The 21856-nt window shown below is 37.3% G+C and overlaps 1 protein-coding gene across 1 annotated transcript in view; it reads right to left on the bottom strand.

Annotated features, from left to right (window-relative positions):
• Nucleotides 1–9384, bottom strand: part of LOC139712716 (pregnancy zone protein-like) — a 54982-nt gene extending 45598 nt beyond the window's left edge. Inside the window, exons 1-5 of the mRNA XM_071624518.1 lie at nucleotides 9289–9384; nucleotides 7532–7587; nucleotides 6767–6959; nucleotides 3406–3496; nucleotides 1229–1316 (exon numbers count right to left, since the gene is read on the bottom strand). Of these exons, the coding sequence (XP_071480619.1) occupies nucleotides 1229–1316; nucleotides 3406–3496; nucleotides 6767–6959; nucleotides 7532–7587; nucleotides 9289–9361 (501 nt within the window). The 5' untranslated portion in view covers nucleotides 9362–9384. The remainder of the gene's footprint in view (nucleotides 1–1228; nucleotides 1317–3405; nucleotides 3497–6766; nucleotides 6960–7531; nucleotides 7588–9288) is intronic.
• Between the last annotated feature and the right edge of the window lie 12472 nt (nucleotides 9385–21856).

Genomic DNA, 21856 nt, shown 5'->3' with positions numbered 1-21856 from the left:
TCCGTGAAATTTGAGACAACATCTATTTTCTGGCCTCTCAGCCCTCTGCCAAGTGTATAATTAAATTCAGCACATCCAGATTCATCTGCCTCCTCTGAAATAATCTATTAAGAGGGATTGAGATAATGTTTCGAAATATTTCAGAAATGGCCTTGTCCACATACATTAAATTGTACATTCAACAAAGAGTCGCGAGAAGATTGTGAAAGTGCAGGCTCTAAGCTTTAGAATGCGTTATCCTTTCAAAAGTTATTAAACTTGAAAGTGAAGAGTACGCAAAGGATTTCAAGACATGAAAAGCGGCCTTTAATACATACCTGATCATTCTACTCTTTCTCAAAAAGGTATTGAAGAAAAACATGCTAAAAACACACTTCCTCATTCATGTGAAGATACCAAACTGAAGAATAATGTAGAATAATGATAGCTCTTTCAGAAAAATTGAAAAACTCAAGATTGACTTGGTTGAACCATTTTACCTTTTTGAGTCCTCATGTAAAATCAAGGGGTGCGACTTATTGTTTGTTTTGTGTTGCACGGCCACATATTCTTGATAAGACTTTCATCGAGGGTAGTAGCTGCACAAGTTTCGGAAGTGACATAAAGTTAGTAAACGAAACCATAGTCATATTTGCATGCTTTGTTTTATACAAATATCGTACATTAGGAATCTCTGATGCACACACACACACACACACACACACACACACACACACACAAACACGACGATAGTGATACCTTCTTTTCTCTTAGTTTCATTATGATCACACTTTTATGGGTTTGTTTTCATGCAAGGAGGGATCCATACACCGTCAGTTATTTTGTAATCCCACCAAACCAATGCTTTTACGTCATGCAAGACTAGAAGAATTCAGCCGAAATGCACAGTTATACAAACTCATGGAATTTGTGACACTTTATCCACTTCTTCAGACTTAGTGAGGATAGACAGATTTAGAGAAAGAAAAACAGGGGAAGAGAATTGTGTAGGGAGAGAGACAGAGAAAGACAGAAAGAATGAGAGAGAAAGAGAGGGGGAAGAGAGAGAGAGAGAGAGAGAGAGCACAGCAAATTTGTCGGACAAATTTGCTCTTAGCCAATCAGAGGCAAAGATTTCAGTAGCTTAATGATAACAGTTTGTCAAACAAAATATCTGACAAAACACTTCATGAAATACCCCCAGTTCTTTTCTGCTGATCCATCTTAGAGATCCAATACCCAAACTTACCCTTTCTGGAGTCCAGGTAGGAAACCAATCACCTCGCAGCCAGATTTCCGCTTCAACACTACCTCTCACGGGCTGTCCATAGGTGTACCTAAAAATATATTAACACTTATTTTAAACGCAGTTCGACTGAATGTGAACGATATTCATACACGTCAAAATATCTCTGTTACAATGCATGCTACACGTGTATGTTATAACTCTGTCTATATAATTATGGAGATTTACGAACATGTTTCTTGGGATTCATTAAAAAAATGCTTTGGCATGATTAAAGGAGAACCTCGGAAAATTATTTCCAGACCGTAATATATGAACCAAAATAAGATGTTGAAAGTCTTTTTTTTTTTTGCACCTGATTGCCGAATTACCCTACATTGACGTATGTACAAACAGAATTAATGTTCCAGTAGCATCCATGTCTACGCTGATCCCACTCTACTGGGGCATGATTCTAGCCTAAGACCCTGATCACATGTCTAGACAGGCGTCTTATCCTTAGACCACTGAGTATTTATGCATTATATATATATATATATATATATATATATATATATATATATATGTATATATATATATATTATTTTTCATTCGCTTCTCACAAAGCACATATATTATATACAGTAAAATATTCCTAAAAACATGCAGATACAATGTATAAACATGGATACAGAAATTAAATATTAAAAAAAAACAGACACACACATAAGTTTAAGTAATGCCCTCTGGGAGATCCAACAGACATCCACATATTTTCTGTTATTAATACATTCGCCCATCAATCCTCCCTCACCCGTGCCCACTCTGACTGTTCGGGGAAGAGAGTGGAGCACAGCACCCATCCATATCCCGGCTAGGAAACTACGCACCCAATCCAGCACAATGTACCTATGTATATGCACAATGTATATATGTGACCCTGCACCTCAAAACAAACAAAAAGTCGCCAGACATGAATTTTTAGTTAAGACCATATTCTGAAAGAGCAGACTTAAAGCTTTAAAATGATGTATAACTCAAATCAAATGGACTCTCCTAACCTATCTAAATATTGGAAAGAAAGCACAAACTCAGGAAAAGTGTAAACTGAGGAAAGCGGCTCTGAAGTACAGTGTGTATTCAAGCGCTTAATCTTTACCAAACCGTGCTGGCTGTGCGATGAATGGGACAAACAACAGGAAGTAAGCCACCAGAGTAACAACAATGAAGGGATTATCAGATTAAACTGAAATTTAGCATGCCTTATTAACACATTCGGTCCATAATTAATGCCAACTTTCAAAGCAGTAGCACTATCCTTCCAAAAGTTATTAGAGTTGAAAGTGAAGAGTGTGGACAAGGTTTTTCAGAAATGAAAAAGGGATTCTAAAGACACACCTAATCACACTACATAACTACCAAAAATGTTTGAGATAAACTGCTAAAAAAACATATTTTCCTGCCCGATTTATGATCCCAAATTTTAGCATAATGTAAAGGAAGACCTGCTCTTTCAGAAAATATGAAAACGTCAAGTTCGGCTAGGTTGACCCATTTCACTTATTTTCAGTCCTCACGCAAGATCAGTGTGTGCGACTTTATGTTCGTTTTGAGGTGCACGGTCACATATATATATATATATATATATATATAATTATATATATCACATATATGACGAAGAATCAAGAAATAAACTGGTAATTATCATTATTATCTATTTATTTTTGCCAATAACAAATGAGTTTATTTGACTCGAATTTTCAGTGGCCTCCACCATCTACAGGAGTGTCGACAATGACGGTACCAAAGCATTGTCGAGACTCCTGAAGCAGCTGAAACTCATTCTTTATTGGCAAAAAAAAAAATAAAATTACCAGTTTATTTCTTGATTCTTCGTTATATTGGAGCCTATGTGTGAATTCTCAATATATATAAGGTATATAATACTTTTTTGATCCAAAGTACAAGATGTATTACCTTTCTTTATTGTTTGTTTTCTATCATAATAGTTTCATTATGCACAGGTATTTTAAATATATAATCACTTAAGATTGTCAAACAGTTGAAAGAGGGTCAATGTCAAAAATGTAAAAACTGCAATAAATCTACAGAATGATCCACAACCGCATGGCGATAGGAAGTAAATTAATTGACACACTCAATGACATGACAATCACGAAGATAACTGAGGAAATACTCACATGGCACATACTGTGAACAGCAGAGGTGATGGCTCAGGGGCAAAGATATATCCTGTTTTAGGGGTCACCTTCACTTCAAACTTTGGCAGAACTACGTGAATCAGAGAAATGAGATGATAAACTCAGTAAAAAGATAGTTGTTTTGATCAAATCTGCATCTTGGTTTGATTTGATTTGATTTGATTTGATATGATTTATGGTTCTCTCTGATTGTCCATGTTCACATATTACTGATAACGTACAGATGTTTATACACACATGTTGTCTATAAGTTAATTTTGTCTCAGTTGGATTTTCAACAATATTATGTAAGGAAAGTGCAAACGGGGTACAACAAATAATTCAGAAGGCTACGACTTAACCCTAAAGGGACCGGGGAGGGGGAGGTTGAATCCCCCCTCGATATTTTCAGCGACCATTCTGCCGGGCGAATTTTTTGACCGCGCTGCTCGCTGATTTTTTACTTTTTGAGTCTTGCACATCTCATGACACCATTTTCGCGAAAATCGGACACACCGTTAAGAAGCTGTACACTGTATACATGCCTGTTAGACTGAAAATGGCTCAAAAACGTGATTTTTTAGTACAAATTCAATGCAAATAGAGTTTTCCAATCTTATTCAAAAAGATATAATAAAATGATTATGTTCAAGTTGAATGGCTAAAATCAATAAATTTTAGCATAATTATGCTTAAGATAGGTTGTGTAATAAATTTTGTAGAACACGACGAAAAAAAAAAGTCGAAAAAATACATTAGATATTTATAAAATATATTTTCTTTTTCAAATACGTTCGTTAGGAATGCTACATGGAATAATTTCACCAAAGAATTAGTATGCCATTGGCTTTATTTTCTACATTAGAGCGATATTTAAGATTTCACGCCTATCTTTTAATATGAAATATAGACATGAAAAATTCAGTTTATCTTTTATATTTTGGTAGATTACGCATCAAGTAATATATGTGTCAATTTTTAGGGCGTTTGCGCAATCGAAGGCTGGGATCTGGGGGGGGGGGGGGTAAATCAACCCTCCCCCGGCCACAGAACAGGCCAAAAAGTCCAGGCTGGTTAGGGTTAAGCGTACCATGATTTGTTAGCAGCCCTTAAACATTTTTTTTTGAATAGTTAGTAGGCCTAACTTCCATAGCCCTCTATTCAACAAGTCACCCAGTTTCCACTAATAACTATTCTGGATAGTCACATACAAAGAATAATTATGAATTATTATCTACTGAGTTTAACAAACAGTCGGCGCTATATCTTCAGTGTAAAAGCTTTAAGGAGATATGTCAGGAAAACCCTTGATAATGGTGTTTTATAAGTACGTAACCCTATAGGGGGGGGGGGGCGGCCTCGGGGCACCGCCAACCCCCCCCCCCCCCCCCACACACACACACACCACACACACATTTCGAGCGATGTGTCGCCATCGCAAAAAGCTATATCGCCGCGAATATGTTTCACGACGTTTTTCTTTCGAGTCTGCCACATCTTTTGACACTGAATTTGCGACGCCCAGGTACACCGTTCCGAAGTTGCGCACAAATAATTATGTTCTTTTATGGCATACCGAAATATGCCCCCAAAATGTGATTTCTTGTACCCTTTCAATGCAAAATACAATTTAATAATTTCGTAAAAGCAGGATTACTTTATATGTTTTATTAATCAAAATCAATAGATGGCATATTTTCAGGCTTATAGCAATGCAGAATTTTTTTTTTGAAAAGACAAAAAAAAAGGCAAAAGTAGTCAAAAATACACAAAAAACAATTGTGAAGAGTTTCTTTTTTTTGGACACAAGCTAGAAAAATATTTGACGCTAAAACCTTTCCTGTTTGGGCCCTTATTTAGTGACTGACAGCAAAAACAAAAGTTAGATTTCATATAATATATGACCCTGCATCACAAAACAAACAAAAAGTCGCCAATTTTTTATTAGGACATATCCTGAAAGAGCAGACTCCAAGCTTTGAAATGATGTATAACTCAAATGAAATTGACTCTCCTAATCTATCTAAATATTGGAAAGAAGGCACACGTTCCAGAAAAGTGTGTACTGAGAAAAGAGGCTCTGAAGCAAAGGGTCTATTCAAGCGTGTAAGAGCCACCAATTCACTATAGACACAGTGTTGGTAGTATGGGGCTGAAGGAAATACAGTTAAACTCGCCTAAGTCGACATCGCATATGTCGAATAATCGCGCAAGTCGATGATTTTAAAAAGTCCCGATTTTTCCCCATTGACTTACGTGTATTAATTCACTCACAAGTCGAATTTTGTAAGTCGAATACTAGCCTAAGTCGATGAAATTCCAAGAACACTTTCACGGAAAAACCATTAAATTCACTGTGCCTAAGTCGAATAAGATTTTATTGTGCAATAAATCACTGTCAAAATCACGAGACGCCAGTTTTTGTTTACATAGGAACTAGCCCGACCAGACAGGTGACAAAAAAAATGATCTAAAGTATCAAAATTCAAAGCGATCGCATGCGATTGTTGAACTCTCTTCGTGTTTGGAGGTCCGCTGGTCCAGCCCTGTCGCGCTAGTAGCGCTACGTACATCGTACGTACAGCGACTGGGCTGTGTATAAATAGTTGTGCGTACAGCGACTGGGCTGTGTATAGTCTGTGTATGTTTGCACTCTGCGCTGTGCAGTGGATGAAGCTGCTGAGTTTTCAAAGCGGAAAGAAGGGGAAAAGTTACGGGCACGAGTAAATCAGAATTACACCACTACACGCATTTCAAGCCACGGTATGGTAAACTGGAATCAATCACTGCTCAAATATCGTTCATATTCACTGCCCCAAGGTTTAACAAGGGTGTAAAGTAATCCGACCTGTGCCAATACTAATGCACTGTACATGCAAAGTTAGCCGCGGCCCTGCCGGGCGACCCGTGCTGCGGCACACCAACTCTCCAGCTCTCGGCTCCAGAGTAGACAACATATTTATACATAATGTACGTGTGGTACGTGTAACTGTTGTTAAGTCGATTTTTTTTCGACTTACGCACAAGTCGAAAATCGCCTAAGTCGATGTGTTTTGCTCAGTCCCGAGAAGATCGACTTATGCGAGTTTAACTGTAATTCAATTTCTACAATTGTTTCAACAGATCAAAACTGGAGATTTATCGTACTAGTCCTGTATAACAACGAAAAAAAAATGGGGGAATTTGTTTTACACTCTGCGAAGAATTTCTATTTGTGTGACTCAGTCACAGGAATACAGGCATACCGTACATGTTATTCAAAATATGAGGAAGTTAGGAGCTAGTTCTATAACTGCTGCATGAAATTACAAGTAAATAAGGGAAAGCCATAATCATAAAGTTATGGTTGACGTTGTCTCACCGTACTCTTCGACATCAAAGGTCTGGACGCTATCTGGCATATGTCCGTGATGTCTGACACGGATTCGCCATGTTCCCATCTCCGGCTCATCAGACAGGGCAAACTGTAGGTCTAGAAGGCCATCGGGACTCAGGAGGTTTTTCCACTGCTTCATACGAGTTCCCCTCGGTGACTCAATATACACAGTGTGTGCCTGTCACGGGTAATGATAGAATAGTTAAGAAAGAGTATATGTGATTCCAAGATATATTTGATGAAAATTAGTGTTGAAATGCCTGAGATATCCATGGCAGAGCGATTCCAATAAAGAAGGGACCCAACTTTCATTACGCTAGCTTTGTTTTACTTTGTTCTTGGATGCCTCAGCCATTTCTAAACCGATTTTCATAAAACAAATTTTGAATTCCTCTTAGACGGGTATGAGACTCTGGGGTTCCTTGGTATCTCGCAAAAAAAAAGAAAGAAAGATAAAAGCCAGCCCCTTACTCAGTAGATGACGGAATATTTCGTTTTCTTTAGATTAATATATCAAAAAAAAAGGTCTGTAAATTTCAAAATAAAACTAAGTTAATTATCGCGTTTTTGTTACAGAATGAAACAAAATGTCATTGCAGAGGTTTATTTATGCAGTATAAAAAGTAAATAACGGTTTCTTTTTCAAAAGGCTCGTCAGCATACGCATCTTATTTGCATTTCTTGTTTTTTTAAGAAATAAGAAGCGCATGCAAAACACTGCAAGTCCGACAATAATCATGAAATACTTACATGGTCAGGAACCGGTATCATATCTGGGTAGTCTATCGTCAGGACTCTAAACATTACTGTTGATAGACAAAAAGAACGGACAGTTATACCATAGGACATCAAAATGATTACTAACAATACCATAACACTTACTCTAGGAACTTATATCTTTATTCGTTGAATAGTTTTTGGTTTTGTTTTGTTGTATGTCTGTTTGGTTTTTCTTTTCAACTCACAACATAATTTATTATTGTACATATTATGCAGCATCAATTATAGCTACAATTTACTTTCTTGTAATGAACATCAATTCTGGCACAAAGATTTTATTCAGAGGGGGGAAGGTTCAGGTGCGAGTTTCCTCACTTTGTCTCCCTCTTCAAATTAAATTTGTTAAGATCGCAACTGCACATCAAAAATTAATAGATCAGACCGTTAATTTACAGATCAGCAGTTGCGATCTTAACAAATTTAATTTGTAGAGGTAGACAAAGTGGAGAAACTCGCACCTGAACATCAATTCTGCTAATATTTCTACTTTGTCACGTTCACACAATATATCAAAGCGTACCTCTGTTTACGAATATTTCATATAACCGCAGCTTATATTTGTGGAATCTCTCTCCCTCTCTCTCCCTCCCTCTCTCTCTCTCTCTCTCTCTTTTCTCTTCAGAAAGGAGAATACTCCCAAAGAAAGACCAGTACCACAATTGACAGAGAAACTTTCACCAAAATTTGATGAAAGAGGAACGCTTCTATCAATCTATCAAGTTTATTTGGGGTAAGAATACTTTGTCATAAAACACATCTTTCGCATGATCTTCCTGTGTTGTTCGGCCTCAGCATTTTGTATGCTCTTATCAAATGCATGCTTTCTGCATGCTTTCTGTCCCTTTTTATTTTCATATCTTTGTATAAATATATGTCTTTTTTTTTTATTTCTCTTCATTGAATACTTCCGCATATCATAATGAATTCATCATGAATTTTCAATCAACAAACTTAACCTTGAAACAAACTGGACACTACCATATGTGACCCTGCACCTCAAAACAAACAAAAAGTCGCCAGACATGAATTTTTAGTTAAGACCATATTCTGAAAGAGCAGACTTTAAGCTTTAAAATGATGTATAACTCAAATCAAATGGACTCTCCTAACCTATCTAAATATTGGAAAGAAAGGACAAACTCAGGAAAAGTGTGAACTGAGAAAAGAGGCTCTGAAGTACAGTGTCTATTCAAGCGCTTAACCTTTACCAAACCGTGCTGGCTGTGCGATGAATGGGACAAAAAACAGGAAGTAAACCACCAGTAACAACAATGAAGGGATTATCAGATTAAACTGAAATTAAGTATGCCTCATTAACACATTCTGTTCATAATTAATGCCAACTTTCAAAGCAGTAGCACTATCCTTTCAAAAGTTATTATAGTTGAAAGTGTAGAGTGTGGACAAGGTTTTTCAGAAATGAAAAAGGGATTCTAAAGACACACCTAATCACACTATTCTACCAAAAATGTTCGAGATAAACTGCTAAAATAACACACTTTCCAGCCCGTTTTGTGATACCAAATTTTAGCATAATGTAAAAGAAGACCCGCTCTTTCAGAAAATATGAAAAAGTCAAGTTCGGCTAGGTTGATCCATTTCACTTATTTTCAGTCCTCACGCGAAATCAGTGTGTGCGACTTTATGTTCGTTTTGAGGTGCACAGTCACATATGAGAAATAATAAACATGAGGTACTCCACATTGGTATAGGTTAACAAATCTCACCTTTCTGGCCAGGCTTGTATAAGGGCTTGTCCGTTTGAACGAAAGTGTGCGTCACCTCGTAGCCCAGTAACATCTCCTTTTCAAACACCTGTCTAAAGGGGCGCCCGGTGGACTTCTCACCAGTAAAAACGTGGTGGAAATTAACCAAAATTGGTCCTGCATGAGGCTGTGAAATGAGAAATGAAATTTGCAATGTTTCAGTAGTTGGAAAACGGCGATAGATGCTTATTCCTGAGAATAATACCACGTGGTCAACTGGCACAAAATCAGTTGATATGTGACTTTGAATGGAATTACCAAGACTTCACGGCGCGTATCTTAAGATTCAGATCTTAGATGTTGATTTTGTAAAACGTTGTGTTATGAATTATGAATTACATGGATTTTCCTGCATTTGGGTAATTAAAGTTTCAGCAATAAACAGTAACTGAGAGAAAACCGTTTATTATATTTTAGCATATATTACTGCAATGTTGTCTATCAAAAGCATGCTGCATTAGAGTTTTGAAGTCACTCTTTTATAAGTCACAACAGTTTAACGTGAGAAAACCGTGATTGTGTAGCCTGGTTGTGCTTATCAACTGTAGCGTGAGTATGAAGACTCTTAACTGTGTGTAAAATCACCGAATCGTTTGTTTGTTTGTTTTTTGTTTGTTTTGTTGTCGTCTACATTACCCATCGCGATAATTGCGTCGACCGGATGTTAGAAAGGTCCAGATGACCTGAACGTCTGACTGTATTTGCGCATCTTTTCGAAAGTATTTGCTCAGAAATTCATCGCACAGCATTATGAGAGACTATTAGTACAACTTCAAACCACGGTTTAATAGTAAAGTGAATTTGAGGGCAATATGGAGAGTGAAGAGGGTTGTGAAAAAAGAAATAAGTTAAGCGTGATTCTGTTACATAAAGCAGGTCTCACCTAGCCATTTAGATTTTCTGTAAAAGATATTTAAAACAAGTATAGCAACAATAGACCAAAGGGAAAATACACAATTACGTTTCAACATGTGGAGTTCAGCTACGAGATTCGAATTTGCCATAATCATTTTGTACATTTGTGTTTCTTATCTTTTACCACGGGGTGTGGAACGTGTTGTGTAGTGTGGCGGAGGAGGGGGAGAGAGCTGGTGGAAGTTTTAATGGTAATCCCTAGTGTGGGGACAACCTCCCCCCCCCCCCCCCCTCCCACCCCATCAAACGCTTACTGACTAGAAATCATCCAAAAGTAAGACATGAATCACCTAGAAATAAGACTTTGGGGAATCTTCGCTTCGGAATGAAATATCAACTTGTGACTGAACCTACTTTCATGTAATCTCTTCAAGTCTCCAATTAGTTGTTATATAAAATACCACCTTGCAATCACTGAATTGTTGCATCTGAATTGTAAATCACTATCCTTGTTAGCATGTAAAAACCATCTGCTCTAAACTCATTAAGTCCGCTCAGGCAAGAGAATTATAACACCTTCTTCCCACTTTGAGATAAAAGCAGGAACTAAACTGTTGTGCCAAATTGAGAATGATGTTTGCTTGGTAAGAAGACGCTATTTAAAGATTCTATCAAAGACACAAACGAAAAAAACAAACAAACAAACAAACAAGACTTTAAAATGTAGAGATGGTTCTTGTAGAGATGTGGCATAGTGGATGACATATACAACCAGCAAATATTATCATCTATTATTTTTTTTTCTCCTTTTCCAATGGATGTCATAAAATGTCGTGTGTGTGTTTGTCTTTTCTTTGTTTTGTCTTTTTTTCACGGTCCTGGGCCTGAGCACAAAATTCAATCACTATCCATGCTGCATATTTAAATATGCAGGCATGTTTGAATCAGAGGACCTACAGCTTTGCATCATTTGTTCACACAAAAGATGCGCTTTGTGTCTGGACATGTAAACACAATTATTGTAAACGTGTAACTTCATTCACCAGCTGCACTGCTTGATACAAACAAGAGAATAAGATGCACTGCATCACTTCTAATAAAATTGTATTACCATTGCTGTAAGTGCATGTTTCTCATGTAGATATTGAGCAACAAACGAACAACATGCATTGTTATACTCACCCCGATTCTCTCACTTTCTGTTGCTTCACAACCCAGGTCCACATCAAGGCATGTATCCACGTCATCCAACGATTTCTGAACAATTACGGTCGGGCATGGTAACGTGAGATACGTGATGTTGAGTTCCATGGAGACAGGTGCTACAAGATTTTTCATCGTGAAACATCCAGTCCCTACTTTGTTGACTCGAAGCTTCTTCGGATACATGACAATCACACCACTGAAAAAAAAACAAACAAACAAACAAACAAAAAAACAAACAAACAAACAAAAAACATACACGCGCGCGCACACACATACAAAAGAGAATGCAGATAAGGCGAAAATTTCTAGTCACTTTTCCTGAAATCATAAGATTGCATTTGCAGTTCCTTGCAAAGGTCAACGCCCCTTCCACCAGAAAAAAAAAAGGAACCCACACAAACAGACAAACAAACAATCAAACAAAAAGCATACCAATAGAACTATACACTTTAAGGGACTCCATTTTTGCATTTAGAGAAACAAAGAGAAACAGAAAGAGAAAGCGGAGAGGAAGAGTTACAATAGAAAACAGGATATAAAGTGGAAGAAAAAAAAGAAATATAATGTATAGTGCTTTGTCCCATCAAGGATACGAAATTTCTAAGATGATAAATAACTCCTTGATGAGCCCATGGAATTACTGTAATCTAAATGTATTGAGTAGTTCCACATTGTGACCAAAGATGTTTGACCTTTGTCATCTCGAAGGTAATAACCAGTCTATATTGAGTACTTGATTGACTGAGATTTATTAACATTTCCATAAAAAGAAAACATGATAGCAGAAAAAGACAGCATTACAAAACAACATTAGGCATACATAAACGGACTAGATTTACAACAGACAAAAGAATTATTCAAGAAAATAAGATAAATGCATAGTGTAAGGAGACAATCAGGAAGGCATCACAGCCGTACTTTTCAAGTTGTGGTATAGTTTAGTGGAGACGTTGCTTCACTTTTCGAAATCTTCTTTCTTTCGTTTGATAATAAGAATTTTCTTTTGAAATATGAAAGTGTATGTTATTCTAAAAGAAATCCAAGTTTAATTTGATGAAAATTGGTTTTTAAATGACTGAGATATCTAAAACAAGCGATCCTAATAAAAAGTGGGACCTACCTTTCATTAGGATTGCCTCATTTTTTTAAAACCTACTTTTATTAAGTAAACTTCGAATTCCTCTTAAAATCGTGTGCTCTGTACCATTTCAGAAGTGTGTGAGTGTTTTAGAGTATTTCGCAAATAATTAAAAGATCAATCCTCATCCCCACCAGTATTATACCATCGCTTTAATGTTTTTCCGAAAAAAAAGAAGAAAACATTATAATAATGAATATCACCATGAAACATGTTATCAAAATATTGTTTGATGAATATAACATCTCAAATTCTGCAAATTAATGCAAGGTTAACCACACCTACATACACACTTTCATATGTCTGTACACACAAACAACCTAGAAATAGGAAAACGCATGCATTGCTTTATGAGGTATAGCTTGAATATTCGTTGAAAAAAATCGTTATGAACTCCTTCGAATATCTGGAAAATCAAAGGCAACGTGGTAACTTTAAAACCTACCTTTCCTCTGATGCTTCCTGCGCATCCACTAAAGCCGAGTACACGACACACATACTGGCCAATGCCAGCACAGCCAATGCCAGCCTCTCAATCATGTTTGTGAATGCGTCTGCTATCAAACGAAAAAGAAAATGATTTTTTTTTTTTCGTCAGAAGTTATTAGAGTCTGCAAGTATTTCAGAATGTCAGAATTTCATGTGGTGTCCAACTAGAAGCTGACCGGGAGAAGCTGACCGGGAGATCTCAGTTTGTTCCCCTGGTTTGTAGTCGTCTGTTTTGACTCCCCGAATTGCGGCCAGTTGTGCAAGAACTCGACATGAATCTATGAATGCGTTACAGTAGTCCAGGGCTTTTCATAGCAGGTCGGAGCCAGATTTCTAAGCCCTGTATGCAGGCGATACCGAGAAATGCTCAGCGATGTTATCAATTGCCTGTTAGTTTGCGCATGCTCATACGACACGCAGTCACTTGAACACAAATACATACACATATATAGTTAATTTTACTGCGTCTTCGTTTTAAACAAGCACGCGGCCTCTCTCTCTTTATAGGAATATCTCTACTGTACACCACTTAATTCAATTATGCGTAGGTTTATTGTTATTGTCGTATGATTTTATATGATAGGGTCTCATGTACGTCAAACTCTGGTTACAATGATCGACCCTTGTATTTATCTTTCCTCTTTTTCAACATACGACTGCAGTATGCATTAAAAGGTTGCCCTGAATTCATATGTGTTGTGGATGATGTAATGAAATTGACAATTCATACATTTTTATTTGCATTCTTTTATCTTTTTTTCCTGCGTACTCTATATTAATTTTTGTATTTATTTGCAGGTGTACTTGGAGAAAAATAATGCATAACCAGGCAAAACCAAACCAAACTTTATACAAATTCGGTGACGCAGGATGTTTCTTTGGAATTGATTATTATGATAAGTCCTTTGGGGGGACGCAGATTCAATCAACATTTCGTGCGAAATGTGACTGACCTGCGATGGATTCCAGGAAATGAGCACACATGGAGGTTTTGACCTTCCTTGAAAAGTTTCAAGCCTCCTAAAACTGTCGACAATATTTTTTTTTCCACCGGATAGCACTTGACCAGTTATCATTACATGTAATTACTGTGTTATCACCATGTATATTGTTTGTTTTCTGCACATTGTTCACAAGGTAAAAGAACTTGTCTGGTTTCTGTTGTAATGTTCATAAATGAGAAGTATGAAAATAAAATGAATTGAAATTGAAATTGAATTGAAACTACTTGACACTAGGATATGGTGAATTTCGTATAAAAGTTTGAATAGGGACATTGACAGGAGTCCCATCATGTTACCATATTAAAGCGAGTGTATTTTTGTCCCCTCATGTTGGTTAAAACATTGCTGTTTGTCACTGCTTTCCACATTTTAGCCCGCTAGTTCTAGATTTTCCTGCTAACACTGATCCTCCGAAGAATGCTTCAGAGATTATATTGTCCCACTTCGGCAAAAGGAAGCCGGCGACATTTTTTTTTTTGTTAATGTTGTTTACAGATATTGTTTCTTTTTTATTTAATTGGCGTATTTGAAGCACCCTCTATCTAACTGAAAAGTTTAGAGGTAACAATTTCAGCCCATTTCTGAGATATTTACGTGGGAGAAAGAAGCAAATGCACCAAATTACCTGGGAAATTGGCACAAGGAAACTGGTCACACTGACAAGCGATAAAGAAATCTTAGTTGATCAATCATTTTGCTCTCTGGCCCTCTTAATACATCAGCAGCCAATCACAGCGCCAAGTAATTACGTCCATACACATTAATCAGTAACATAATACATGTATACTGGGCAAGCACCTACTAAACCAAACCCTGTACGTTATATTCAGTTACTACCTCTACCTGTCCAGCATGCGACTTTAGCTGCATGACGTGGTACATTAACATGAAAACAAAGTAAAAAAATGATGAGAAGTTCATCTATTCTACTAATACATTATAAGGTCCCTACTATATTTATCCCTGCCTCCGAAAAGCAACAAAAGGTCGCCAGACATAAATATTTACTATAAAGGTCATGTTTACGTTTTGGAGCATTGCTTATTTTTTTTTTGTGTGTTTTTTTCCCCATGGTATCACATGTGACGCATACGTGTAGGTCTCTTGTATCACAAATCACCCTACCATGTGGAATTTCCACAATAGAACGTAAGTTATAAGGGGATATCATAATTTTTCTCGAAACCGCGAATGCACTTACACAAAAACATGTTATAGGCATTACAATAACGCAACTCCGGAGGGTAGAAATGTAGACAGGATGGCAAAACAAGCAAACAACTAGCAGCCTGGCGTTTGGAAAATATCCTGCTGACGGAAGTTCACGCGATCATATTTATGCAGGTGCCAATATCGTCTTGCGTGATGCCCTTCGTTAAAAGGAGAACAAAAATAAAAACGAGAAGGAAAAGAATACCACCATTTTTGTAACATATCAATACTTTTGCTGAAACTTTGAAAGTCAAGAGGAGAAAACTTCAATCTTGTCACCATATATGTATGCGACCTTGCATCACAAAACAAAACAAAAGTCGGCAGGCATAAAGGTTTTCTGTTCAGGGCAGAATTTGAAAGAGAAGACTGTAAGTTTTTAAATGATGCATAACCAAACTGAAATAGACTATCCCAATCTAAATACTGGAAAGAAAATAGAAATGGATGTTCATATTAATCTAAAATGTAGCATGTTCTGATAAGCTATTCTATCCATTCAATACCAACTTTAAAAACAGTAGCAACATATTTTCGAAATTTTTAAGAGTTGAAAGTGAAGACTGTGTAAAGGGTTGTCAAGAAATTGAAAAGGGACTTCTAAGTCATATCTAAAAACGCTAGTCTTCATCTTCTCTCTCTATATATATATATATGGGTGAGAATTTTGAACGATGTACAATTGCCAATTTTCGTACCTTCTGACATTCTTTCCCTTAGAACACGCCAGGATGATCTAAGAAACCAGATTTTTTCATGTCATCTCAAAGATTGGTAAATTTCCTTTCAGGAAATATATGTGACCCGCTACAACAAAATGATCCTAAAGTCGGGGGAGGTCGATTATTTGAAAATTGCATGATATAATCCCCTAATCTTTCTGCTTTAAATTGATATATAACATATTTTATAAAAATAATCGGCTGCGGAGATATCGATGTTTGAAAGAGAGCATGTCGAGGCGTCTGGAAAATCACTGTTTCGAGAAAAGCGCCCTAAAAGTCTTCCTTTCAACGCATTCTCGACAGGGACACGCAAGTCAGTTTTCACCTCTGGACAATAGAAGGTAAGTCCTAGCAACCCCCGAAGAGTTCATTCAAGCACATCAGCGTAGGCGGTGTCCTCACCAACCAATCAGTGACCAGGATGTGAGAAGCGGCTGAGCATAGCGCACCCCGCTCACTGATCTCAGGGACCCCGCCCGCACGCACCAGTCGACTGGGCAGTGTGCGAGCTTCACGCTTCGGTCAGCAGCAAGCAGCAAACTGACCAATGAGATCACTCTGGTTGTTGTTAGGGGCGGAACCTATCTGTGGCGCTCAATCCAAATTTTCGAACAGTTTCTGCTTCGTTGAAACGCCAAAAAACATGGCTCAGAAAACGCTAGTTTTGGGTCTTTCCTTTGATCATTTGTGACCGGCGACAACGGTTTCAGGCAAAAGTCGGGCATTTTGAAAATTCATTTTTTCACTGAATCACATTGCCCATTTCGTAAGTTTTGCATTGATATAAAACACTTGTATTCTTCGGCACCATAAGTGGTCATGGAAAGCGAAATAAAATGCACTTTTTAAGTTGTTAGCCTGACAAAATTGCGAGAAAACGGGCTTTGAAGATTCACCTCTTTCTCAAAGACAATGTCCGAGCGGCGATGCGAGGTGAGAATCACCCATCCGTACGATGGTGCCAATCGATGTTAAGCTCCGCCTCTAGCAACCACACCGCCTTCTGATTGGCTCACTGAGAGAGTCAAATTTCCCGGGCACCCTTCCTAGCAGCTCAGCGTATGGAGCCGAAAAACAATGCGGTTCGCTCGGGTTTGTTTTACCATTACATCTTTCAAGATGGCGGATACGATAATTGCACGTATGATGTACATGTGTATGGTGCACGCATTACGCAATGGCATCCACACGCCATGACCATGTGCATGTAACAGGAGCGGGTGGCGAATCCACACATTTACAAATCGCGTTTTCATTGTTGTTGATTTGACTTTATCATTGCCGACCCTTTTGCAGCCAGATAAATGACAGTGCTGGCAAAAGGTCACGCTTCGTGTTTGTTTTGCTTTTACAAGCCGTGCATATGTTGCCTTGTTTGGTGGTGTTAATTATATTAAAACAAACACACAAACACGACTCGTTAGTTTCGTGCGATCTTGATGTGTAGTATTTGAATATAACTGGTTTCCTGTGACCTCTCCTTTCCTCTCATCTACCTTCCCTTGAGTCAGTCTGCTGTCATAATTTTTACTACATGTACAAGTAGACTGGTTTTTTTTTTCTTTTCACACGATTATGTCGTGCTACGTACATGATATTTGTTTCACTTCCGTTGTCGAATATTGCGGTAGAATAGTTTGGATAGAAAGCCAAACGAAGAGCACGCACTACAGCGTATAAACCACTATAGCAAGAACAATGGAGCATGTAATCACATGCACGCGTGGACAAAGCATTCCCCAAACGCTGCAACTGGTGTCTCCGAAAGCCGAATTATGTAAATGTGCGCGACGCACTAGCCAATCGCATGCGAGACCTTGCGACGTAGCAACGCTGGGGATATTGGCGCGGCGTTCGAAAGAAGCTCGAAACTGACGAGTGCGATCCAACATAGGGTGCTTAAAATTCCATTTTCGATAGGAAAAACGTAGTCTTATGCTACGAAATTTAGTGTAGATGTAGAAAACATATCAAAGATTCGATTTCTGCAAAAAACCCAAATCGACAAAAATAATGGTAAAGATCTTTGTACCCCGCCTAGGAGGAAATTTGCTATTGCGACTTTTGCCTGAAACCGTTGTCGCGGGTCACATTTTGCTTCAAAATTTCGACAGATGATAGAAGACATGTTAGACTCCAATAATGTATCAAAATCAGAAAATCGTAAGTTTTGACCAATTTTAATGCTCTGACTTCAAACTCGATTTTCACGGCTTCGACCGTGCGCGACTTTAGGACCTTTTTGTTGTAGCGGGTCACATATGGTTTGGTTGCCTTTTGCCTGATATTTTTCATTTCACAAGGACTTAAAGCGTAAAAATACGGTAAAAACGCTATTTTCACAATAATTTTTGTTTTTCAAACTAATGACGTGCATTTTTAATGGTACGTGGCATCTAATATCTGACCATGTTCTGGATCTTACATATCATGGGTATGTACCACAAAATTATAAGAACTTCATGAGCACGTACAAAATTACAGAGAACAATTAAAATATCAAAGTCCTAAACAGACGAACGTCCGTGATGCTTTTATTTCTATCGCTGCTGCAAATTCTACTTTGTTGCCCCAACTGTAACGTATACGAAAATTTGGTGTTCCACCTAATGAACATATCCTGCAAAAATTGTACGTCTGCTGGCTGTACATGGGACGTAATATTCTTTTATGCAAAATTATGCTCAGTTTTCGTCACGGACGTGCTTCCGCTATTTTCTAATAAAGATCGTAGCCCATGAAACGTTATCGGCGATATTGTTCTGAGTCGTAATCAACTAAGATCTAGCAACAAGATAATATGTTTGTTTTGAGTTTCTGTCCATCCTTTGTCAAATGGGAACCGAAATTGTATTTTTAGACGAACCTCCAAGAAAAAAAGAACGTCCGTGATGATTAAAACGTTTTCGAGTGGGACACCACATTGCTTTGATGGCGAAGGTGCATTTCACCTTTGGCTCTCTTGCCGAGGAGCTGCATGCCATTTTTGGAGCGGACTGAGGTTCGTCCGCAGTTTTTGGACCATGCAATTCACCAAAAACCAAGCAAATAATTGATATTTTCTCTGAAAATTCACCTCCTGATCCCCCTCTGAGCAATACATATGTTGTAAGGATGTCAAATTTCTTATAATTTGCATTGACAATACCTTTTCAAATTTTTGAAAGAGTTAGGAAGGCTAGGTACTCTCTACCGATTAGTTATCCGTCCTGGAACATGACCCTAGTAGTAGAACGAACGTCCGTGATAATTCCAGAGAACGTCCGTGTGATGACGTATGCAATCCCTCCAATAGGGATAACTTGTCCCCAAAGTGTCTGTATTCTTTAAAACTTTTGGCTCGAATAGCGACAAATAAAGTTTTACAAAGTAAATAATGAGTTTAGAGCAGTAGTTTCAGAATTTTTAAGGCGTTATGTGATCATGATGAACAAACAATTGAAAATTTACTCACAATTTTACGCTTGTTTTCCCTCTAATTATACAAAAACAGCTAAACACTTAAAACAAAGTTATGGGAAAATGGAATTTTGCGTAATCTGTAATTTCTGTGCGTTTAAATTTCTTTCTAATGAGGTTCTGGAGACAATTTGTACTGTTACAGGTTCTGAAAGTTTCGCTCACGGACGTTCTGTCCGAGAAAGGAAATTTCTGACAATACAAATATATCACTGCACATAAGATTAATGTTAGTTGAAAATATTACCAAATCACCGAGGCGCTCATACCCGAAAATGAATAGCGTTCAGCACTCAATTTACCTGTAATAACAAACGGAAAACGTTTTTTTCACGGATGTTCGTTGGTTGAATAAGTCAATGGATTACATAGTAGGAGAAAGAGGATCAATGCCACTTTTTAGTGACAGGTGCTCTAAGCGTTTATCTTTTGAGTATGGTAGCTGCCGTCTCAAACAGAACACATCCAGTTTTGGTCTCCATAACGGACGTTCGCTGTAATTGTCATGATATTAAATGCCTTAATTCATTCTTATTTTTCTCTTCATGACGATTTTTCTCTCATTCCCTCAATAGCCTGAACATGCTGCGACCAAACAGAAAACAAAAACAAAACAAAACAAACCAAAACAAATCCAAAAAGTGCTACGCAATCACATTCAGGATAATGACGGAAGAAGTCTGTAATGAGCATGTGTTGAATAAGAAACGGAAAAATTTCAAAAGGACGTGGAAGCAGTTGAATGAAAATGACTGAGACACAGAGAAGGGATCGAGCTCCAACACACAGAGAAAAGAATTGCCAGTGCGTTCCCGTTATTCCAAATTCCTCTGGAGAAGTTTTTGTTTGCTTGTTTATGTTTTTTATTCATCGAAATGCCGTCACAAGCGAGCAAAAATCATGCAGTATACAATAAATTATTGTCTGATGAAAACACACAAATCCTCCGCTTATCATCACATGGTGTTGTTTTATACTCATCAATGAAAAGCAATATTCATTTGTAATTTTTTCCAAGATTTTTTTTTCATTTTACATTTAAGAGACAGAGAGATCGTCAGTTTGTTTGTGCTTTTGTGCTTACTAGAAAACACATGTTAAAAAAGTAATGATTAAGAATAGGTTTAAGGTTGCACTTTGATACGTTCGCTCTTTCAAAGATTCGTTACTCCGATGTCCAAAGGTTTGTTATTCCAAAATGAAAAAAAAATTGTAGTTAATTCAGGAGGTTTGTTATTAGAAATGTTCTTCGAAAAATAGATATTAAGGATCATCATTTTTAGGTCCGTTCCTCTAAAAGTGGAATGGGTCTGATATTCGTTTAGGTGAAAACGGTTATTATGAGGTTTTGAAATTGGAGGATTTTAGTTGTTAACTTGTTTCTCCACATTTGGATAAGCGAACATAAGTTTTCATGTTCCAATTAATAAGCCTTTCGGTTAACCTTCGGAGATTCATATCATTTACCGAATAAAAAAGCTTCATAATTATACGAACTCTATCAATTTTCGTATTGACAAACTGTATGAATAACGAGCCTCCGAAATGACGCGCTACAAAAGGTTTGTTATAACAAACCATATTGTATAATATCGAAGTCACAAACATCCATCCAAGATATATGGACTTATTGTGTCTTGTTATGACGAAACTTCGCAGTATCGAACCTATTATCATTTCTGACTAATATAATAACACAATTTTTTTCTCGGTAACAGTGTGTAACACAAGGAGCAAACACAGAGGGATTTCTTCCTAACGTATTCGTTTGCCCTCCCCAGCTTAACTTCGTATTTCTATAACGGAGCACATTTCTGTTGTTTTTCTATATTAATTCTTTGTCATAATTTTAGCTGTGACCATGTTCGTTATATAAAAAGCAAATTTTGCATTGTAGACTTTATTGAAGTTTAGTACCTTAATATTTACTTCATGATAGCGAAATTTTGATAAATATATTCGTTCTCAAGGATGGGCTACGTCACTGAGATTACACGTACGTTTGTACGTTCATTTACGAGAGATGGAAAAATTGTTTTCTTTGATTCCTCAGTATGAGAAGATAAACAAGCTTATATAATTGTAAATTGGTAATGTCTATTCAGGATTTTGCATAGGAGTTTGTTCTCGACATGAAATTGCTGTTTGTTGTGAGTAGAAAGCGTTTCCAACTCAAGAGAGCTGCATTGTTCAATATCTTGTTTGTTCCGAACGTCCGTGAGCTACATGCGAACCTCCGTGATGAAAACTATGCTATGTTTGTTGGGTTATAGAGACTGCCCAGATGAGATACATCTTAAAAGGTATATTATTATTTGGGAGTGAGGATTATAGTATAGGATAGTGAAATAAGAGGTGAAAATATTGAGTTTCTGTAAAATGCGCGTAAAGTGGAGAAAGTGTTTAGCGGAAGAGCAATATTTTTACAGAAATGGCGAATT

Source organism: Diadema antillarum, unplaced genomic scaffold (genome assembly GCF_040938485.1).
Source record: "Diadema antillarum isolate AM-2024a unplaced genomic scaffold, OU_Dant_1.0 seq00001846_RagTag, whole genome shotgun sequence".
Lineage (NCBI taxonomy): Eukaryota > Metazoa > Echinodermata > Echinoidea > Diadematoida > Diadematidae > Diadema > Diadema antillarum.
Note: the sequence above shows the minus strand (reverse complement) of the source record. Positions and strands in the feature narration are given on the sequence as shown.